The 12,433-nt window shown below is 39.3% G+C and overlaps 1 protein-coding gene and 1 non-coding gene across 3 annotated transcripts; both read right to left on the bottom strand.

Annotated features, from left to right (window-relative positions):
- Nucleotides 1–1,917: 1,917 nt before the first annotated feature.
- LOC144642587 (proton-coupled folate transporter-like) lies at nucleotides 1,918–10,787 on the bottom strand. Of its 2 annotated transcripts, XM_078501575.1 has the most exons (7): nucleotides 10,326–10,787; nucleotides 7,756–8,036; nucleotides 6,646–6,961; nucleotides 5,109–5,654; nucleotides 4,062–4,145; nucleotides 3,448–3,607; nucleotides 1,918–2,973 (listed from the first exon to the last, which is right to left on the bottom strand). In XM_078501575.1, exons 2-7 carry the CDS (start codon nucleotides 7,990–7,992, stop codon nucleotides 2,763–2,765), a joined length of 1,554 nt encoding a protein of 517 aa, XP_078357701.1. In that variant the 5' UTR covers nucleotides 7,993–8,036; nucleotides 10,326–10,787; the 3' UTR covers nucleotides 1,918–2,762. The 2 variants fall into 2 exon arrangements, with proteins under 2 accessions (XP_078357701.1, XP_078357702.1); XM_078501576.1 differs by lacking the exon at nucleotides 10,326–10,787 and having other exon boundaries at nucleotides 7,756–10,298.
- Trnal-uag (transfer RNA leucine (anticodon UAG)) lies at nucleotides 6,332–6,404 on the bottom strand. The gene has a single exon. It is a non-coding gene; the product is annotated as a tRNA-Leu (tRNA).
- Nucleotides 10,788–12,433: the final 1,646 nt, after the last annotated feature.

The raw sequence follows: 12,433 nt of genomic DNA, 5'->3' as shown, positions 1-12,433 counted from the left end.
TCCACTTAAATGATTAGTTGCGTTGAAATTGTGACATTTTTTTTATCCTGGGGCCCCCTAAATAAACTATTCCCATCCTTGACGAAAGTGATCGCTTTTTACCGGATTTTAGAGGCGGTCAGAGTCTGAAAAAAAGTGTGCCGGTCAAAGCAAAGTAATGAACAACACGTATCTGTCGCTAGTTAGTAACATAGAAATCTCTAAAGAAATTTCGTGCGACTGTGTAGCGCATATAACTAGTGAATTGAAATGTAAATGAAAATGAAAAATGCGCCTGATGGTAGTATAAAGTTTCCATACGTTTCGGAGCTACTGCCCCTTCTTCAGTGGAAAATGTGAAATGCCATCCCGGGCATGGCATTTCAAAAAAAAAATTGGCGTTAAAACAATCCACAAGTGACACAGAATGCAGACGGCTTCTGCGACTTTCCTGTGACTTATGTTATTTTTTGGGATCAATAGTCGTTTCTGGGAAAATGCCCACCTACCCCTCCCTAAACCTAACATTTTGCCCAAAGAAATAAGTCAGTGTTAATGTTAGGTTAGGGGAGGGGTAGGTGGGCAGTTTCCCAGAAACGACCAAATTGTACGCAGATTTACACCCACTCGGGGCAGTAAGGAGAAATTTCGTGTGGCTGTAAGGAGAAACCGCCGGTCAGGTCACTTGATGCTTTTCCAGCGTTTGGTTTTTGTTTTTGTTCTTTCTCTCTCCATTTTGTTTCCCCCACATTTCATTGCAGCTTGATTGAATTTTGTCGTCACGAGCGTTAGGGTTTTAAATCTGCTCCGACGGGGGATATTTTAATATTTTACTCAGCTGAAGAATTAGCCGAAGAATAAAGAGCGCGATGCTGATATTTGGTCGCCAAATTGTGTTACAGCGTAAATGTCACGCAACTCAAATGCTAAGCAGCGAGTTTGTCACAAAAGTTTTTTAAGTCTTGCAAAAGGAGAAGAAATCTCAAAGCAGTTATTTTTATTTGACAAGTTTAATAAGGTAACAGAAATAAACTACCAGTGTTTTGTAAACGTATGTACATATTCCTACATGTTTTTTTTTTTTTATAATAAAAAAGTAACTAATGTGAATAATGCTCTGCATATCAAGTAAAGGCCTTCCCTGCTAGCAGCGGCCTCTTCTCCTTTGTATTCGCTGAACTGTCGTAACGGGGGAAATGAGAACTCTGCCTTGGGTCGAAAACCCAAAAACACACTCCAAATGGGACGCGGGCTCTGGGAACGAGAATAGCCCTCAGCGGTTTTGACGGATTCTTTCAAAACGCACGTTCCTTGCGTTGTTTGCTGACCGTCATTTGAGCCCGTTGTGTCTCACGCATTTCTTTACATTGATTCCGCTGTAATATTTTGAGCGCACATTGCTAAGAACATCACGTGACGCTAGGTAATCTCAGCGCATGCTCAGTAAAGCTATTTTCCACCCAGAGCAGAGGTCTCTTTTTTACCCGTTCTGATAGCTCAGCGAATATAAAGGAAAGGAAGTCTCTGCTAGCAGGCCATGTTACACGCAGCAATTTTCTTGCAACGCGAAAAACATTGCATTGCCATATGCCCAAAACATTTCACGTGTAACATTCATTTTTCAACCTGCAATTCAACAAAATGTTTCGCTGCGAGTAAAAAGAAATCGTCAACATTGCGCTGCAGATTGCAAGCAAAATTGCCTTGTGTAACATTGCCTTATGAAAGCTGTCGCGTGCTTGCATGTTTATTTACAACTTACTTATCTATTTATGCATATACCCTGTTGCTAGCGAACATCTGTGCGTAAAGTAACTTATGCTTTTTGTTGGGGCTTTTCCATTTTGCAGAGTTTTGATCTAAACTTCTGAAATGAGTGGTAAGCGACTTAACACGTGGAAAACATCATCTTTGAGGGGGGGGGGGGGGGGGGGGGCTTTTGAGGCCCGCGCTGACTTTGAACTTTTATAACTTTTTTAAGATTTAACCAAACGCTGCCAAACTTTCTGAGTTTTCCTAAAATTTATCTGGCAACAAATTGGTAGGGTTAGATGATGTGTCAGGAACTTGACATTACCATAGCAACGACATTTTGACAGGCATGTTTTCCCAAATTTGTAATTTTGTGTGTTTCTGTTAATAAAAACCGACTTAAATGGCATTATTTTTACATTTTTACGGGTTTAAAGCACATTTTTATTTATTTTGAGTACTTTGGAATGATTTTGGGTGGTTTTCTGGCATTTTGGAAAAATTTTGAAATCCAAGATGGCGGATCCAAGATGGCGGCTGTTTTGACATCATGATGTAATTGTCACTTGATGTGACGTCACCATCCCACGTGACGTATACCAAAAGAAAGAGTTTCGAACGTACAATACATCCTATAAGTTTCATGGCGATTGCTTAAATATTCTGGAAGTTACATAGGGGGGGCTTCCGAAGCCCCCCCCCCCCCCCGGTCTGAGAAGGTCCAAAAAAACCCGGTCTGAATAGGGTTAATTTGCTAATAAAAATCAAGCTACGGCATTAATTATCGATTTTTTTTAGGACGCGCGGAAACAACTTGAATACTAAAGCCTGTTATTTTTTTTCAAATTGCAATCCGTTTCCATCCGAGCCATCAGCAACCAAAGACGCTTGTTAACAGTTTCATCGCTCTAATATAGCAACTGCTACTCATAATGGACAATTATTTTTAGGTTATCTACGCACAAATATAAATTTTGACTGTTCAAAAATCTGGTAAAATCCGTAACAAAGCCCCTTTAACTAGAATGGTCTTAAAAACACGTGATCAGCTCAATATCTTCTGGGCAATAATCTCCGAGTTCCAATGCCAGTTTGTCACTTCCACTATCGTTTTCTTGGTCATTACTGTCGTCCTTGATCAACTTCTCGTCCAGTTTATTGCCGTTTTCTTCTTCGTCCTCCATTTTCAGTTCTTCTCTCTTCTCTTCGCGTTGTTCGGCGACAGGTGAAACGTGAATGCACCTGTAAAACAAATAGAGGAAAATCAATATAGAGGGGTCCTTAATTGGTTCTTAGCTATGGATGTACCACACCTGAGAATATCAATGTAAAAAGGAGTCCCCAGTTGCAATAAAGAATTTTTTTATTGTGTCACAGCTTATATACCGCTCCCTTCACAAGCAGTATTTAGTATCGAGTATGTAAGTATTATAGTAAATGGTTTGAACCCAGGAGTATCAGTAGGTCGTAAAGTATGATCGTCCGGGTGAGAGTAGTTCTGAGAAGAACTGTTGTTGGTGACTGACGTTTCGACAACCTGAGCGGAAGTCATCTTCAGAGTCAAGTGATATGAGATAAACACAGACATCCTGCTTAAAATGCATAGGGTGTCTCTATATGCATTGTTTCCCATTTGAATCTAGCCCTTTCTTTTTTTTATAAAAAGGTTATTGAAATGAGTTCATACAGCTATCGTACAAAAAGACATTCACTTACTTGAGGAAACATAACGGGATGAGTTTCAAAGCGGCACATAGAATGAATACAAAGCCGTTGAAACTGGATCCAAGAGTGCTTTCGTATACGTTGTTAAACAGCATGACACCCAAAAACTGGGAAAAGACGCTCATAAAACCATAAGCACAGAATAAGGAACCTGTATCAACCAGAAATTTATAGCAAAATTATTACACATACTATAACGATGTTGCTGTTGTCTTATTAAATTTAATTTGAAAGGCACGTGGCCTTTCATTTACACACTGGGTGGAAAAGACCATTTTAGGAGCCAATAGTTCGGTTTGTTTTTCGAAACATTATTTCAGGGCATTGAGCAGTGAGATAAAGACAGTTTTGCAGAACGAAACTAGCCGGGTTGTGGAGTGATAAACGATTAATCAACCCGTACATTGTGAGTAAATTAAAGGATCCTTAAAAAATATAATTGTTTTTATTTGCAAACCTGTAGAAATTATAGCGTTATATGACGCGAAAATGCATGTTATTCAAAACCTCTAATCTCTCACTTCAACAAAAACTAGCTAGATAAAAAAATGGGGAAATGATTGTCGAAGAAATGTCAAACCACGTGACCATATTACAATACATACCCTGTTCATCATCCCCAACTATACTTGACATAATGCCGGTCAAAATTGGGTTTACAGTTGATTTGAAAAGGCCGAGCACTGGTGCTGTAAGGGAGAAATAGCAATTGTTAAGTTTATATGTTTAAAAGTCATTGCTTAAATAAACTTATTACTGAGGTGCAGTAGAAACCATTTGCTCATCCACAGTAAGTCAGTCATTTAAGGGACATTGTCACGGGGATTTTTCTGCTTTTCAATAAAAAAAGTACGTAAATTTACGAAGTACTCTGGCTCGTACACGAAATGCACCTAGAACATCAAGATGAAGATATAAAGTAAATTGTTGCTGAAGGAAGAGGGAAGCCGTTAAGCTTAATAGCTGTTTTTCCAGGCCACAAGTCCAGAACTTGAAAACGTCAGCCTGACATTTACAAGTTCAGATTAAAGGTTGCTGATGGCATCACAATAATATCACTTGTTTATAGCTTCAGTACACTGACATATAGTTATTTTAAACAAAACTGGGCCACTATTTGTAGGTTTTGATATGTCTTTAGGCTGTCGAAGTTTTGAACGGAAGCTTGTCCTTTTAAGCAGTTATCTCCGTTTAGTTTTGTACTGGATGTGTCCAGTGTCCAAGATGCTCGAAGATGGGCCAAAGCCAAGTTAGCGGGCTCTGGACACGAAATTAGACCATGCAGTGACGACAAGGGATACATACAAACATACATCAGTTTTCGTTTCCCTCGGATATGACTGATATGCATCTAACTTAAGGTTTAGTTTGTTTGTTTATTCGGATTTACTGATGACACTCATAGCACTTTTCTGACCATTCTTATTAAACCGGCTAAACTTCTGCTTTTTGCTTTTCAATTCAAATCATCAAGAGATAATAGTTCCTAATAAAACGCTTTTTTTCAATTAATAACTTAGTTCCTGGCTAAAAATAAGCTTTTGAAACTTGAACTAAACAAACGATAACGTTTCCATTACAGTGCACTTCATGATTTCCACAACACAACCAAGAAATGTGTTTTCCGTATTCAGTTTTACCACAATACTCACCAGTGAAGACCAACCAGTTGCTAGTTGCAAACGCCAATAGTACCATTTCACCGACCTGACTGACAATCGATATCGCACCAGTTACCATCTCACTAAAGCACTTCCTTAACAACTTGACGCCAATAGGTCCCCCTACCCCTGAAATGAACATTCTGTAAGCCAAAAAGTATCCAAGAAGCTTGGGACTGAAACAAAGGGGACTCCTCATGACAAAAAGAGCTGTAACACCTCCAAGCCCCATAGTGGTTAGGGTAATAACTGCTCCAGCACAAACAAGAAGCAGCAGTTTTTTCCGGCTTCCCGCTTCCCGTTTCTTTTTGAAGACGTTCACTAACGTCTTTAAGCTCTTGAGATCGAAGAATTTGTTGTCCACGTTGGTCACTGGCTCGTGGCTTTCCGGGACAAGGAAGATGATGGTGAGGGCAGCGGCTATGTTACAGGCGAGAATAAGCCAGGTTGGAGCGATATACCCGAACGTGTGGATCCATAAGCCGCTGGTCAGCTGACTTAAGACACCACCCATGAAGACCATCATCTGCATGATTGCTGCAAGGAAGAATTGTGAGAGTTTATTTACGTCTTCTTTTGCCTTCGTCCATATCTGGTAAAAATGATAAAATCGATGTCTAATTAACTCTATAAGACGAGCCTTTACATTGTAACTCCATGTTTATTTCATTTCCATCACCATCATTATCATCATCATCATCATCATCATCATCATCATCATCATCATCATCATCATCATCATCATCATGTTATTAGCCACTTAAGAATAGGCCATTTCTGAATTACCCTTTGCCTCTGTTCCAAAATGAGTCTATGTGCAAAGTCATTCACATAAAAATGAGTTTCACCAACAGGTCCACTTTCATGCAAATCAAACTCCTTTTCATTTGAATGGTTGTGCACGTAGACTCGTTTTGAGAGGGAGGCATTGGGTAACTCGGAAATGGCCTATTAAAAGAGCCCTAGACCCGGCTGCGTTGAAAACAATTTCTATGATTCCCTGCAGCCTGTCTCATAATGGAAATTTAGAGGTAAGGAATTCCAGCCAAGTCATTCATCAGTTCAAAATTTTAACTTTGGAATGAGAAGCGCTCTTGCCTAAACATGCTAAATAAAGGCCAATTACTTCTTTTTTGCCGCCCAAGTGAGTCTTTATGTAGAAATATAGCATGATAAATTTTGCATTAACTGAAAAACTCGGAAAAAAAATTCCGAGTACCAGATGGGATTTGAACCCACGACCCTCCGTGTTCTAGGACGGATGCTCTACCACTGAGCTACTGGGACTCTGTGGCGAGCAAGGGTGAAATGTGGGTCTTGACTAGAACCGCATCACGCAGTCACATAGTCAACTCAGTACAAGTACACATACATAGGACTCATAACTGCATCGCGCAGTCACATTAAAGCATACTTGAGATGCAACCATCCCGCCGCCCAAGTGAGTCTTCCACATTTTTGCCTATGAGGCCCTTCCAAACAAGTAAATGACATCGACCTTTACACTGTATATGTACATTTTTCTTACAAAGTCTTAAGGCTATTCCCTCCTTCTCGGTGGTATCAGCGATATACGACATAGTAGCTAACATCGCTGTTGTCAGGAATCCAGAAAAGCCGCTGATTGCTGATCCCACAAACATCACATACAAAGGCCACTCAAAGTACATAACCAAGAGTACCACTACAGCATGAAACAGTGCGCCAATCACAGGAGCGATGAGAGCAGGTTTCCTCCGGCGAGTCTTGTCTGTCCAAGGCCCCCAAAATGGTGCCACGATAAGCGATGGTATGGACATAAAGAACGTATTCCCTAAGTCGATTTTTGTGGCCAGACTTTGCACCTAATAGAGAAAGATTGAAAAATATTTAATTTGCTTTAATCTGCTTGCAATAGAAAGAAGGAAAAGAAAGATGCCATATAATGTCCATTAATGTATCTTTGTGAATTGTGTTTGTAGTCTTTGCAAACCTAATATACTTTCACAACTATTTATTTACCTTCTTTCGGGTAAACCAAATCATCGCAACTATCGCAACTATCGCGACTATTGCGATGAAAATGTCCTATTTAGCTCTCTCTTCTCTTCCCACTGTCTTTCTTAATGGGAGGCGCGGTGGCCTAATGGTTAGTGTGCTCGACTCCGAGTCGAACGGCATGGGTCGAGCCCTTGCCGGGGTGCTGCGTTGTGTTCTTTGGCAAGACACTTTACTCTCATAGTGCCTCTCTCCACCCAGGTGTATAAATGGGTACCGGAGAATTTACTGCTGGGGGGTAACCCTGCGATGGACTAGCATCCCATCCAGGGGGGAGTGGCAATACTCCTAGTCGCTTAATGTTACGGAAACCGGGATAAGCTCCGGCTGTATGGGCCACATGGCTCGGACACAGACTTAACCTTACCTTTTACCTCTTTTTTAAGCCTCCATCCCTAATACCCCTCCCCTTTGGAAATTTTATCATAAACCACTCCTGCTACCAACCTTTACCCTTTATGAGGCTCCCGTTCCCTTTGGGGGTATCTCTTCTAAATACAGTACATTATGCTTGGTGCTTGGTTTCTAGGCATACGTCATGCGTACACCACACTTCGTCCTTTGCTACATCTCAGATATCATAAAAAACACAACATTCTACCTCCTGTTCCAGATCCCTCAGATAGGTAGAGTTTGGCCCAGTAAAGTGTTCTCCACAGCCAGGCTCATCTTTCTCCATCACTAACTCTTCGTAAGGGAAGCCCATCTTCTTGCTGATGACGTGGTATATGTACTGCCTCCATAATGGCATGCTCATCATCAATCCAAATGCGTAGAAAAATATCACAGGTTCCACCGTTAGGTAGCGCCTCCATGTGGGAAGGACTTTTCGAGTCATCTTAAGTGAAGTGTCAGGCTCAACAGGCTAGCATGAGACACAATCTACAAATATGAATACAGTTGAAGTAGGTTTAAAATCATTGATGGTTTTAAATTATTCATACTTTCCTTACATTGGCCGGCCTAAACAAAAATATCATTAACTTAAAAGATTCATTCGTTTTCAGGGGTTTATTGTTTGAGCAGCCCCTTTCAAACTTTAAAAAAGAACACATTTAAATGTGAGTTATCGTGCGATCCTATGCAGCACTTCCATTGTTTTCTTGCAAAAAAAAAAATTTTACACTCGGTGGAATGGCGACAAACAAAATCATCATGCAATCCTGTTACCTGAAAGTATCGGTATAAGCTAAAAATAGTGGCCAGCCCTGCCTTGTGAACCATGATCTAAATGGCGAATTTGAGCAGTTTAAAGGATCTTGCGTTCGCTGTTTATTAAACAACTAATTATGAAGAAAGGGTGAAAAGTCCAACAGCTCCAAAAAAGATATATAGTAAAAAAAAGAACGCAAATCTTTCAAACTGCACAAATTCCAAATTCGCCATTACGAGCAAAGATAACGATAGCACAGAACATGTAAGAAAACGTAATACGTTTATTCATCAAGTATTTATTTTTTGCGTTATAATACGCAAATATATATCTACGAACCGTTCTGTAAATTCATACATTCATTATAAAAATGCGAATGTGCACACAAACAGTTTGTTTGGGCCCCTGCCAATAACGTGTTATAACAGTTTGCGATAGGTGCAGTATTTCAAAGCGTAATAACTCTCATAAAATTCGCATTAGTACAAATATGTTACCAGGGCCTCTCCTGCTTTGACCATTCGATTCGCGAGATCCTGGGTGCAATTTTGCCAGTGTAATGCTTCACAGAACAGCATAGCCAAAATTCTTTGTCAGTCTTAATTATTGCTTTTTATTGTCTGAATTACCGTGGCTGTTTCTATTGTCCTTTTTTGAATAACCAATGGTCTTAATGACGGACAAGAAATTTTGTTTCTTAGCCTTTTTACATGACACATTTGTTAACTTAATATGGGTTTAAAAAGTAAAACAAACATGTTTTTCTGTGAACTTTGTCCGCTTTTCCATACCACTTGTGAAATGTCAGTATCGTGGATAACTTTATCATGACCTACTTGTTCAACAAATGAAACAATAGACGTTATTTAGGAAATATGGATGGTCGGGCACGTCCGTTTTATCTAGGCCTTACTTAGAAGTCATTACACAGATAGTAATCCTTTCCATGAACGCCCGCACGCAAACCATCGGTAACATTAAAAATAACACAGACAGTTTTATCAAAGCCGACAAAATGTAAAACAGTGTCGAGCTGTCCTAGTTTCAGTGAGCCGTGCAATTGTTACAGTCCGTATCGCAGAGTGTTGGACAGTCTTCGCCAGAGACGCAAAAATCTCTCATTAAATTGCGTCGACGATTTTGAGGTGTTTTTTTACGCAGCCGCTTCAGTGTATCATTTGTCCGGTTCAAACAACATTACTGGCACAGAAAAAATGTGGAAGTGGGTAAACTTACTTTAATAATCAATTGTTAATAAATAATGCTAAATAACAAGGGAATTATAAATTCACTTAGGACAAATATTCAACCAAGATGCCTTTGCACGTCTCAGCGACAGTTTGTGAAAGACGAACTTCCATATCTAAATTAAAGCTAAACAAAACTGTTTCAAATGCAAAACGTACAGCCATAGCAGTTAATACAGCTTAATAAAATGTACAGTGAGTCACCTGCATGCCAGCCGCCTTGTTACGCAACCAATGATTTACATTTTATATCATCAAACATAGCAAAGATCGAAAACCAGAGGATTCAGTTAATTTAGAAAGTCCAGATTTGTCAATGAAGCAAGTACGTTCTGTATTTTTAGCAAAAGGTTGGCTATTTCCGTAGTTTACCGTCGTCACAGTACTGTCCGTGCACAATTATTTAAAGTACAATCAATAACAAAGGAATTGCACAACGAAAAGAATCCCTGTCCCCAAAAGTAAGCGTAGTCACACATAAAACGCGATGCAGGGTTGTTGCTGTCTATGCACAAGTTGACAGTCTATGCGGTATAAAAACCTTCAATAGCATATGACATTCTGTGGCATGTCGTGGCAGAAATTTCGCAAGATTCTTTTTTCTGGGTCAAGGGATGTTATTGTAGTTCATAGAATGACAAAGAGACATTAAAATGCAAGCGACGAAAGGTCTTCGCGAAAAGAGACAATTCACAAAGGGGTAAATTTCCTAGTCAAGGATCTGAAAAGGCTACACTGGTTGTTAATTAGCACAAAATAAAGTCCACTTACCCGTTCTAGCTCGTTTGGCCTTGAACTTAAATCTACATGTAGCCGTCGGAAACGGTAACTGACCTTCGCTGTAAGGAGCTTGGCGCTGTTGAACTCCTATTTGTTTTTGTTTCGCATCATTGCGTCACATATACGTGATATCTATCTAATCTATCGGAACATAAAGTTTTATTATTATAAGGCACTAGTGTGTTATTATTAGGTACTACCTTTCCTATAACTATAGGCGCTATACACAAATACGATATCTATCAAGCGCTCTCTGTTAAACTAAGAGATGTATGATACATCAAGACCATAATCTAGTGCAGACTTGATCATTTTATCATCTTGCTGGGCCGAGTATGGAGTTAATGCTTGAAATCTAGGCCCATAATATTTATAGATTAGATGCTGGCAGCTCGGGTCATTCGTAGTAAATCAGACTGAGAACGATTTTTTGAGTGTCTAAAATAATTCGCGTTTGCTTTGCATGGTTTTGAATTAGCGGCACTCTCTCATCCAATCAAAACCTTCGATGCTCCGGCTTTATGGGTTTCCTTTAAGTTTTGATTGGTTAAGTAAAATGTCTGTGCCCTTTGTGATTGGCAAGAGTGTTTTTTGCTTTTGATTTTACGACACTCAATCGAAAATCATATAAATATAAATGTTCAGAGCGGAAAAACGCAATGAGCATGCGCGAACTCTTAGCGAGCTCCGCCGAGCTGGGCACCAAATTTTTGAAAAAAATGGCGGGGATTTGACAATTTTCTTTTCAAGAACTTGATGTGCTCTCGCAGTCATCCCGGTAAGAAGCGCTAATCTTCCCCCAAAAATACATACTACAGATATATACGTGCAGAGGTTCGAATTTCTCAGAAATCCTTAAGCTTAAAAATGATTTTAAAGCCTTTTATTTCCCCCGGCATGTAAACAAATCGCCCGCGTAAGCCCCTTATTGTCACGGACCTTTCCACGAAATGTGTTGGTTTAAGGAAACCTCTGATATATAAGGTCGAGGCTGAGTTTGCCAAATATTATTTCAAGTGGATTAATTGTTCGAAGAGTTTTAATTATCGGTCTCCACTAAACAGAATACTGTCCACGCTATATGCTGCCGTTTCACTCTGTTTGATATTTATTACACTTCCTTCCTCACCCCTCCTCCCAATCCTGACCTTGTTTTACATCTGTACTCCTATTATAATACTTATCTCGAAAATCTCCGATTTTTACTATTGGGGACTATACACGCACGTGGCTAATCTACGTGAGTTCGTGATTTTGGCCGGACCAATTTCTGTGTGTTGTGTAATCTCTGAGCGCAATCTGATGATATACAGTAATAGTGATGTCCTTCATTCACGCCCTTCAGGTTTTTGATGTGATTTTTGGAAACCTCACAAATGTATTATTTCTTTTCTTCATTTCAACTATTATAAAACAAAATTAAGTACAGTGAAAAACATGGGGTGTAAGCTTATGTATCACCTGACACCTAATAAAATTAGGAGCTTAGGTTTTGCTTTGTTGCTTTGCTCATTACTCGAACCCTTTACTTGCCTCAGTAACAATTTTACTCTTCTCAGTATGTGCACATTTAAGACTCTTGTTTAACTTATTCATTACAAAAATGAAACCTCTCAAGCACTGAATAAGGATTTTTATTCCTTCAGAGTATCAGGTTATTTTACCTGTTTGGTTCCCTTTGTTCTTTTTTTCCCACTTGTACTTTCTGACTTGCTTGCTATCTTATCTGCTACTCTGTAATTTCCTCTTCTTTGTTCGCGATCTTTTTTGCTGTCTTTTTTTTTATCTGTTTTTTTACACTGTCTGCTCACTTTTTATTTTTTTTTTCTAGATGGCAGGTTGGGTGAATTTTTTTTACTTTCTTCTGATTTTTTTTTCTGTCACCTCTATTTTATCATTTTTTCTTTTTTTTTGGCGCCTTTATCTTCACTTACAACATCAACACTGAAAATTGTTACTAACCTTTGTATCAGTGTTTTTTTTCTGATTTTTTTATTCTTTCCCTGCCTTACTATTTTTTTTTTTCCCTGACTTTTTCCTTTTTTCTCCTTCCTGCCGGTGGCAACCTGTTTTTTTTCGTTTTTTTCCGTTCGTTATTA

This window comes from Oculina patagonica, chromosome 2 (assembly GCF_052425735.1).
Source record: "Oculina patagonica isolate OP01 chromosome 2, crgOcupat, whole genome shotgun sequence".
Lineage (NCBI taxonomy): Eukaryota > Metazoa > Cnidaria > Anthozoa > Scleractinia > Oculinidae > Oculina > Oculina patagonica.
Note: the sequence above shows the minus strand (reverse complement) of the source record. Positions and strands in the feature narration are given on the sequence as shown.

What these genes read in the sequence shown, in the direction of transcription:
- LOC144642587 (XM_078501575.1), bottom strand. Translation starts at nt 7,992, where the DNA reads ATGACTCGAAAAGTCCTTCCCACATGGAGGCGCTACCTAACGGTGGAA. An exon ending in TGAGGGATCTGGAACAGGAG is followed by an intron (nt 6,962 to 7,755) that starts GTAGAATGTTGT and finishes TTTCTCTATTAG; the next exon opens with GTGCAAAGTCTGGCCACAAA. An exon ending in GGGAATAGCCTTAAGACTTT is followed by an intron (nt 5,655 to 6,645) that starts GTAAGAAAAATG and finishes TCTTCCTTGCAG; the next exon opens with CAATCATGCAGATGATGGTC.